At 39.4% G+C, this 9,770-nt stretch overlaps 1 protein-coding gene across 1 annotated transcript; it reads right to left on the bottom strand.

The window, feature by feature from the left end:
- Window positions 1-395: 395 nt before the first annotated feature.
- On the bottom strand, window positions 396-7,658 carry FAM167A (family with sequence similarity 167 member A). Its single transcript, XM_081314290.1, has 2 exons — window positions 7,233-7,658; window positions 396-1,155 (listed from the first exon to the last, which is right to left on the bottom strand). Exons 1-2 carry the CDS (start codon window positions 7,608-7,610, stop codon window positions 892-894), a joined length of 642 nt encoding a protein of 213 aa, XP_081170416.1. The 5' UTR covers window positions 7,611-7,658; the 3' UTR covers window positions 396-891.
- Window positions 7,659-9,770: the final 2,112 nt, after the last annotated feature.

Genomic DNA, 9,770 nt, shown 5'->3' with positions numbered 1-9,770 from the left:
TCATGGGACACCAGCCACTTAAACTGCAGTACAGAATTGTCCCAGATTAGCACAATCTAGAAATCATGGCTCATAACAAGAAGATCTTAGTTGGTCATAGAAGCAAACCAACAACTGTATCTACAAAAGGCAACTGGACTTTCCTGGGGTGTTTTTTTTTCTTAAAAAAGTATTGCTTCTCATGCAAGAAGCTTCTTCAGTTCTGGAGTTCTGAAGATGCTTCTTGGATGAGAAGCAAAACATTCTCAAGGAAAAAAACCAAGAAAGTCCAGTTGCCTTTTGAACAGCACCTTTGGGACAACGATGACCTGGATGGCTGAGAATCTCCCTAAACAACTGTATCTACATATTACCTGCTGCATCACACTGACAAAAACTAAACTGAAATGCTTTTATAGATAATACATAATACTTTCTGGCTTGCTCCCCTCCACCACGGAGTGGTCTTTCTTCCTTGTAGCAACATGAATTCTTCATCTCTCTTATTATTCAATTTGAATGGGCCTAAAAGGCTTCCCTAATGGTTTTCAGCTATATTTCTCCTGTATTGTTCTCAGTTAGGGAGCCTCCAGGTCAACACATGGTTTGGGATAAGTTTGTTCTAATCACTGAAGAGAGGGGATGCTTCTGCCTGTATGAGTTAGACTTTGATGTGGTCTAGTTCCTGTCCTGGGTAGCCTCATTGTTCTTATTCTACACCTGTCTGCAAATTCTTCTGGACACTATCTTGACTGGCACCACAGCCCACTCCTATTAGATCAATGGAAGAACCCCTTTACTCTCTCTTCTCTCTTGTTGTGCCTATCTCCCAACCAGACAATGGGAGCTTCTTCTCCTGGGTCTTGAAGATATCTCCCATCCCATGCACTTCCTGTGCCCATTCCTCCCATTTTAACAAAGTGAGAAGCGGCGGGAATTGATGTTCATTTTTGTCACACCAATGAGCTTGAGTGGGGTGGAGAGGCTGAAGGAGGACGTGAGGGGGCAATCGCAGAGGAGATCAGAGAGCTCATCCCTCTCTTCCAGCTCATAGGTGGCATCATTCAGCATCCGCCGGTGGAGATGGCAGGTCTGCTCGATCTTGAGTTTGTTGATATCACTGCGCAGGCGCATGAGCTGTCGAGCCAGCTGCTGATCCTGGAGACGCATTTCCATCTGGAACACAAAAGCAGGAAAGGCGTGACGTGGTGGCAGAGGATCATCAAATCAGGAGGAGACGCAAAGATGCAAAGAGATTGCATTGAAAATAAGATGGCTTATTCATCGTCAATGCTGCCATAGTTAAAATTCCTTATGTATAAGTCTAGGAAAGCCTTTGTCCCTGACATGTTCTTGTGTGTGACCTATTTCATGCTTGCCACAAGTTACAATTGTAATGGGCAGGCTCCCATTACAAGTTGAGGACTACCTCCACACTTTCTACATGTGTATATGTGTGTGTGTGTGGGGGGGGGGGTTGGGAATACAAAAAACTAAGATGGCAATTGCAGCAACATGGCCAAAGCTAGACTGTTTTTTGTACAGGCAGTCCTCAACTTATGACTGCAATTAAGTCCCAAATTTTGTTGCTAAGCAAGGCGCTTGTTAATTGAGTTGTTCCCCATTTTATGATTTTTTTTGCCACAGTTGTTAAATGAATTGCTGCACTGATTAAGTGCATCATGCAGTTGTTTAGTGAATCTGACTTCTCCCATTGACTTTGTTTGTCAGAAGCTGGTTGGGAAAGTTACAGACATGACCCCGGGACAGTGCAACTGTCATAAATACATGCCAGTTGCCAAGCACCTGAATTTTTATCATGTAACTAATGTCTTAAGTATGAAAACTGGTCAGTGCTGTTGTAAGTTCATTAAATGAATAGTTTACGTTGAAGACTACCTGTGTTGTGTCACATGGTCATACCGAGGGATGAGGCTTTGATTGCTTTGCTGTGACTATTTTAACATCTGTAACCCTCCCTACATACACTGCTGCTCCTATATAAAGTATATAATCTGAAAGATATTCTATTTTCTGCACTATCTAATCACACAGACAAGAACCTATAAATATTTAGCTATATCTTAATGCATGATTTAATTAACTAATAACAAAACCAATCCTCACCCTTCCACAATGTTCTACGCTACTCAAAAACCTTAATAAAACTCTGGATAATGATGATTGCAATATTGCCTACACATAACATTTGGTTTACAAGTGTACCATTTATCTCTGTTGGAGGTCTGCCACCTAGTGGCCACCAAAGATAGTTATTGTTGGATTTAATTGATGTTCCTGTTGCCTCATTCACATAATTGGGCTCTTTTCTCCATGACTGAAACTTTGGAGAAGCTTTTAGAAAATATTCCTTTACTGAAGGCAATTTGTATGCATTTCCCAAATGCTGTCTCTGAAACTATTTGAACAATGCACATTAAATTCCATCAGTAAAGATATATTTTTTCAAAAAGTGTCAGGCCAGCAGAATAATAATATTTATTGGTGCCTGAGGAATCTCTCCCTAATGTTTTGCCTTTGCCTGCTCTTGCTCTGGGAAACTGTTGGCAAAACCTGCAGAGGATGGCAGAGATAAACAAAATGTGTCTCATGAACAAATTCCAAAGATCTCCCATCCGAATCAATTAAGACACAACGAATGCAAACGCCTCAGAACAAGAAATGCAAATGGTCTTTGCGGTGGGTGGGGCTAGTACAAATTTGATTGTATTGGTTTGATTAAAATTAAATAACAGTGAATAGATAAAATTAATAGGATTAAAATCTATGTATTTAACCAATATAAAACCAGTTTGGCATAGCGTGAAAGGTGCTGCCTATAAATCAGGAGTTCTAATCCTGCCTTAGGGCATGAAAACCGCCCGGGTGAGTTTGGACCAGTTACTCTCTCACACCCCAACCCACCTTTAAAGGTGGGATAAAGGTTAAATAAATAAATAAATAAATAAATAAATAAATAAATAAATAAATAAATTTTCTTCTTCTATTAATGAAAAAAATCCATTGCAGAAAAATTTGGACAGATTCTCAAGACAGGGAAAGGTCATTTGTACCCTGAAATTGTAAGATTGTTTTTAAATAGTTTTTTTTTAAAAAAAATCAAACAATGGGTGCCCCTTTCCTGATAAAAAAAGATAAATTTACTATACACTGTCCGGTTACTCTGAGGGTGAGATGGATAATACCTCAAATTGACCAATAAATAATTGATAAATATTCTGGAGACTGTTTTATAAATAGCCAGTTGCAATCTTCCCTATTGTCAGTGAAGGGACCTGATTACACAGCAGATTACAAGCAGGCTATTGGGGGGGGGGGAGAAAGAAACTCTCCCTATTAGCATACATGGAAATATATTGATTCTAAACTGAAAATATTTCAGTTGCTGGAGTATAACCCGAAGCTATTCATCTTAATAAATCTTGTTAAGGAGAACTTGGTGAAAATCTTCCTTGAAAAGAATCACTTTTCGTTTTAGACAGCTGCTAAAGAGTCTGATGACTGGCTTGGAGATTTAACAAATAATAAATATGATTACATAGGATCACATTTCAAAGGCAATCTTTCTTGAAATGCTAAATGCTTGGTAGCTATCCTTTTTTTCTTTCTAAGTGGTTGTTGGTAAAAGCAGAATGTCAGATTAGATCAAAGTTAATCCATATTGTCAGGCCACTTCTGTGTCTTTGTGGCTTTACAACATGGTTTTTATTTTTAGATTTTTTTTTACTGTACTGATCCCCCCCCCTCCCTCCTTTTTTCTTATAAGGATCAGTTTTTCACCAGCTGTAGTCCAATAGCATCAAACTTTTCCCAGGGAGATAAAGCTTCTTGCCTTCAAGAATTTTCTGCCTTCAGGGTGAGAAGACTTTTTTGTACTCTAGTAAAATAAAAATGGAGAGGTTGAAAGTGGGAGGGAAGAGGCTGGTATTTTGCTGATAAAGGGCACAAGAGAAAGCTTGGGATGGTTGACAGAAAAATTACTTGGACAATGAGGAGAAAGATGGCATGGCTGGATCTCATCCCATATTCAGTACTTATGTTTAGTTTCTGGTAGCCTGGATAACTAGCAAGCTTCTTGCATAGTAAAATATTCTTTAGGGAATTTAAAAATATCCAGGAATAGAAAAATAATGGTTCCAATTTCACAGGGATACGTACACATTGTTGATCTCTGAAGTTGGCTAAAGCATAAAATCTTCTCCAATCTCTTTCTGGGTTTCTAAGAAAGATTCCTTAAATGAAGAGGATGTAAGAAGAAGAAGAAGAATGAATGAATGCATCCCCGTGTTTCTTCTACATTCTTTTTCCTCGTCACCATTTTTCCCAGATCAACTTATCCTCTGTGTGACTTGGAGTGCTTCTGACAGATAGTTCCTGGTATTCATTCAGTCAAAAGCTATTGTATAAACTATTCCATCTTTCTTTAGTAAGAAAAGCGTGGAAGCAATGATGAAAAAGCATGGGAAGATTTCATGTTGAAAATTATGATGTCTGGATACCCCCTTCCCCCAATAAAAATTCTATTGAATAGAAGAAGCTTTCCTCCTTCCAGAAACAGCATGTGGAAAACACTACCCAATCAAACTGCATGAAAATAAAATGGAGAATGAGCTTCAATGATTTTTTGTGTTGTTTTTTCTTTATCATGCTTATCATGGTTTCCCCCCCCTTAACGCACACTTACTGTAACAAGTTTAAATAAGAAGAATTTATTGCTAAACTGAAACAATGATTGGCCAGTATAGTTAATTTTATTCATAAATTTGCTAGATTGATAGCTTGCCTGTCATCCAACAGCTTCACACATTGCACATAATGTTCCTCCAACTTTTTCACACAATTCTTTAGGTCAATTTTATACTAAGAGGGTGTCTGACCTTAAGTCACCCAATGAACCCAGTGAACTTTCATAATTGTGGATAAATCTGAACTTCAGGCTCTCCAGTTCTAACTCAGCAGCACAACATTACATTCCCAAATGGTTTTTTTTAATCCCATTTATATCCCGCCCTTCTCCGAAGACTCAGGGCGGCTTACAATTTAAGCACAAACCAATGTGCTTAGCAATGTGCTTTTAGGAGGACCATCAGGAAAAAAAACCTAGGATAAAAATCCTTCTCCTAGGTTTTCCCTGCAGCATCTGGTATTCAAAAATGCACATCTTTTGAACTCTAAATTCTACTTCGCTCCCATGACTTAAAGGAATTAACTTTCTTCCATTAATTCTTCCCCAGCCAGCTTTTAAAGCTATCTGCCTGATGACCATATCCCCATTTTGAAACAACAGTGTAATCCTTGGTAACGAATAAGCCCTTGCTCACCATGAGACTGCAGGAAGCATGTAGGATTGCATGGCACTTTATATACTGTAAGAATTCCTTTCTGTAGTTTGATTTAGATAAGAGGATTCAAGTTTGAAGGGAAGAAAAAACATGTCTTTCCTTCCCTTTCCCTTTTCTCTCTCTCTCATTTTACTAGGGTCTATGTAATTTGACATAGGGACACGGTGGCTCAGTGGGTTAGGACGCTGAGCTTGTCGATCAGAAGATCGGCGGTTTGGTGGGTCAAATCCCGAGTGCCACGTAGCAGAGTGAGCGCCTGTTACTAGTCCCAGCTTCTGCCAACCTAGCAGTTCGAAAGCACGTAAAAATGCAAGTAGAAAAATAGGGACCACTATGGTGGGAAGGTAACAGCGTTCTGTGCGCCTTTGGTGTCTAGTCATGCCGGCCACATGACCATGGAGATGTCCTCAGACAAGCACCGGCTCTTCGGCTTTGAAACAGAGATGAGCACCGGCCCCTAGAGTCGGAAACGACTAGCACGCATGTGCGGGGGAACCTTTACCTATGTAATTTGACAAGGCTCTATTATAACTTTTCACTCCTTCTGGATAGTAATCACTACTTTGAGGGGTCCTTGGTGCTCTCTGAGCTTGGTTGTTGTCTTGCAGATGTTTCATTACCCAGACTAGGTAACGTCATCATAGTTTGGGTAATGAAATGTCTGCAAAAAACAACCGAGCTCAGAGAGCACCAAGGACCCCTCATTTCAACCCTGAGCTACAAATATTCTCCTTTATTGGAACCACTACTTTAAAAAAAAGAAAAAGAAAAAGGCCTTTGAAACTATATTTAAAAATAAGTCTTAGATGTGGCCCTGTTTTTTTTCTATCTCATTGATTCCAGGATTAGTGCTTCCTTTTAGCTTTACAGAATCATCTCTCATCTTGCTACGTGGAATAACTGTATAGGCTATATGTAGAAATTCAAAACGTATTTTGCTTATTCTTTTTGTCTCTCTCCCCCCCCCCCAGTTGAGCTCATGGCTCTATAAACATTTCCATCACAACAAGGGAAGGTAGCATTTTAATCACAATCTCTACTTCCAATCTGATGATGAAATGGTCCTGTATATTATGGTAGGTGTTATCATCTATAGGATCTGGAGAAATAATACTTCTGAAGATGTGGAAGATATTTTTGATCAGGTAGAAACAGCTGCTCCCTCTTGGCACTGGGTGATTTTATTTAAGTCACACGAACAGATTTCTCCTCCCCATGTAAGGTAGGGAAGTTTATCATGGGATGCAATCTACTAATTCACCTATTTGGAGCATCACATGCCTAACCTTGTTGCTATATGGCTCACCAAGTGATTGAAAGCAATACTCAGATAATGAGGCAAAAAAGAAATATGCCTTAACAAAATTAAGTTTTTCCTTGACTGTTTCAAATGAGTCTAAATGATATCTTTCCCCACTTTCTCATTTTCTAAAAACAGAATCTAAGCAAGGCATAGGCAGGTGTGTATCCTGCTCTTGCTTCTTGAATGTGAATAACAAGCTGCATCAGATAAGTAAGCCACAATGGTCCATTATAATATATCCCTCGTTCAAACTGTCTGAAAGTCAAGCAAGTCTATAGGGCAGCTACATTAATGCTGCCATGTCTGCCTCACAATTATGATTCTCCTGCTCAATGTCTTGTTGAAGTCAGGATCTATTAATCTTCCAGAAACCTTGTGAAAGCATATAGCAAGCTGCCTTGTGCTTTTGGGGAAGGAATTGGAAAGAGAAGCAGAACTAGGAGAAAGAGGAAAAGAAAGTTTTTTAAAAAATCATTATTGCCAGGAATAGATCTCACTTTTGTCTTTTCAGCTGTAATCCTAAAACATGCATAGAGGTTCTGGTAATAAAGATTTTTTTAAAAAAAAAACAGTAGGAAATTACTTACCAACTCTTTCCTGAGCCAATTTAATGCTTCATCAATGCTTCCAAAGCCACACACTTTCTCCGGGACAAGCAAAATTGGCTGTCTGGAAGAGCTTCCATTGATATGAACCTGCACTTCTCTCAAAGAAATATTTTCCTCTGTCGCTTTCTTCTCTTGGCCCTCCATGTCTTCCTCAGGAAGTTTGGGCTGGCTCTTCCAAGCCAGTCCTTCCAGCTGAGCTTTCCACTCCAAATACGAAGGCCTCCTTGTTTCCAGCCTCAGTTTCTCTGTCAGGGCTTTCAGATTCCGCAGATGATCATCAAATGGAGGACCACCTTCAGCCTTATCATCCACACTATCCAGCATTTCTTCTATCTGGATTTTTGGCATGGATGCCATCCTTTCTGCTGGATAATCAGAAACATCCACTGAAAGTTTTGCAGTAGAGTCCCAGATGCAGGCAGGACCATTCAAATAAAGGTTTGCTCCTCAGAACTTCCTGGGCACACAGCAGTTTCTTCCACCCCTCCCAATTCAAGACGCTCCTTTCATCCAACCATCTGAGCAGAAAAACAAAGACATATTGTTTGATTCAGCCAGGAACCATTAAAAAAGAACAAACATGCAATCAGAACTTCCTTCTATGGCTTGACTTGAGAAGAAATGGAAGTTGAATACTTCAGCCTAAAAAAACATCTAGCTAAGAGATGTCGCACAGCTATCTGGTGATGTTCTGGGGCAAGAGCAAACAAGCTTTTAGCTTTGCAGAGAAACATTTTGCTGCAATGAGACCTGTCAAGAACTATGCTTCAGGCCATAAAGTGGATTATTAAGGATGAAGTCAGACATAAAGAAAAAATGCAATGGTGGGGTGATACACAATTAATAAACTCTGATTGTTATATTGTGCTTAACATGTTCTGAACTTTTCACCATTATTCTTTGCAATATGAGAAGAAAAGAGTGAGGTAGTAAGGATGGAAAAGATGCTTCACTTCAGAAGCTTCCTTTATGGAGGGTCAAATTAGGCATCATACAAATAATGCATGTACCAGTGTCCGGGCATATTTTAACCTGAAAAGATGTTTCCCCACTTCCCCTAAGCATGGGACACACATGTCCCAGCAACATCTTTTTTCTGCAAGGTTCCCATGAAATCTTTACCTCATCTCCAGACCATGACTGAGATAACTATAAGTTGTCCTTAGCCAAAGTGCTTTTAGTGTTTCCCCCTTCTTTCTGGTTCCAGCCAAGAGCAACTGCAAAATGTATAAAATCTCTTAGGTATTGCCACCCGTTGTCTATGAAGGAAGCATGGGCTATCTGGTCTGGCTGCAAAAGACCACTGCATGTCAATAAAAAGATACAGAAACCTCTATTATGTATCATCTAATGGTTACCCAAAGTTTTGCACCCCAAATCTAGTGATCTGGATTAGTAGAAAATGGCTAGAGGAATTTACACCTATAAACTCCATAAACTGATGCAAATTCATTTCAATTATCTTTTCCAAGATAAAAAGCTAGTTTATGGTGTTTTCCCATTTTCCCCTAAGCATGGGACACACATGCCCTGGGAACATCTTTTTTTTCTGCAACGTCCCTGTTAAGTCTTCATCTCCTCCCCAGGCCATGGTTGAGATAGATGCAGGAAGAATATAGTAAATTTCATTGCTTGTTTATTTTTCTGCCAACCCAAGGATGACCTCATTTTAAAAGTGGGAAAAACCCCTAAGTTATGAGGATCTGTTCCATCTTTTCCTTTCTTGTTGCATTTACAGGTTATGTTCCCTCCTGAGAAGCTCACAGCAGCATACTTAATGTTCTCCATAGTATTATTCTGTGTCAGGTAGTTTGGCTAAGAGATAAGACAAAGGTGATTTAGCATATGGATTTGTTTATTTTAAAATATCAGACAATGCTATCACCTAGAAACAGATGCGGGGCTTGATGTAACCTTTGCTCCACCATTAGAGTTCATCTCTTAGTCATTGAGGTTCATGCAATCCTGAACAATTTTTTATAAAACTAAGTTCCATTTCTTCTGAGAATAGAAAAGCATATATTATAGGTAGAGATCTGGTAGTCAGAGATAGCTAGGTTTGCACAACTTTTAAACCTGAATTAACAAAACACAGAGAGAGAGAGTTTGATTTAGTGGTTAAGGCATCAGACTAGAGTCTGTGAATTCTAGTCCCACCTTAGACACAAAGCCAGCTAGCTGGGTTGAGTCAACCATTTTCTTTCAGCCCTAGGAAGGAGGCAATGGCAAACCACTTATGAAAGACCTTGCCAGGAAAACCTCAGAGACTTGCCCAGACAATCTCTGAGAACTGAACATGATTGAACAGAAGGGGGAAAAAATACAACTGCTACTTTCAGTTCACAAGCTCTGCCAAAAAAAACAAAATAAAGCTTATTGTTGTTTAAGACAATGGCCTAGTTACCACATGTTGAACAGCAAAGTAGTCAACCATTTTAACTTAATCTAGTGATTTGAGCAAACCCAGCCACAGGGTGAAGTTGTAACATTTAAAATGCAAGTAAGAGTTGGCACAAT

Source organism: Vipera berus, assembly GCF_964194415.1.
Source record: "Vipera berus genome assembly, chromosome: 1".
Lineage (NCBI taxonomy): Eukaryota > Metazoa > Chordata > Lepidosauria > Squamata > Viperidae > Vipera > Vipera berus.
Note: the sequence above shows the minus strand (reverse complement) of the source record. Positions and strands in the feature narration are given on the sequence as shown.

Excerpts from the sequence above, each read along its gene's own strand:
- FAM167A (XM_081314290.1), bottom strand. The coding sequence starts at position 7,610 with ATGGCATCCATGCCAAAAATCCAGATAGAAGAAATGCTGGATAGTGTG. Across the intron at positions 1,156-7,232 it reads ATTGGCTCAGGAAAGAGTTG|ATGGAAATGCGTCTCCAGGA; the intron begins GTAAGTAATTTC and ends TTTGTGTTCCAG.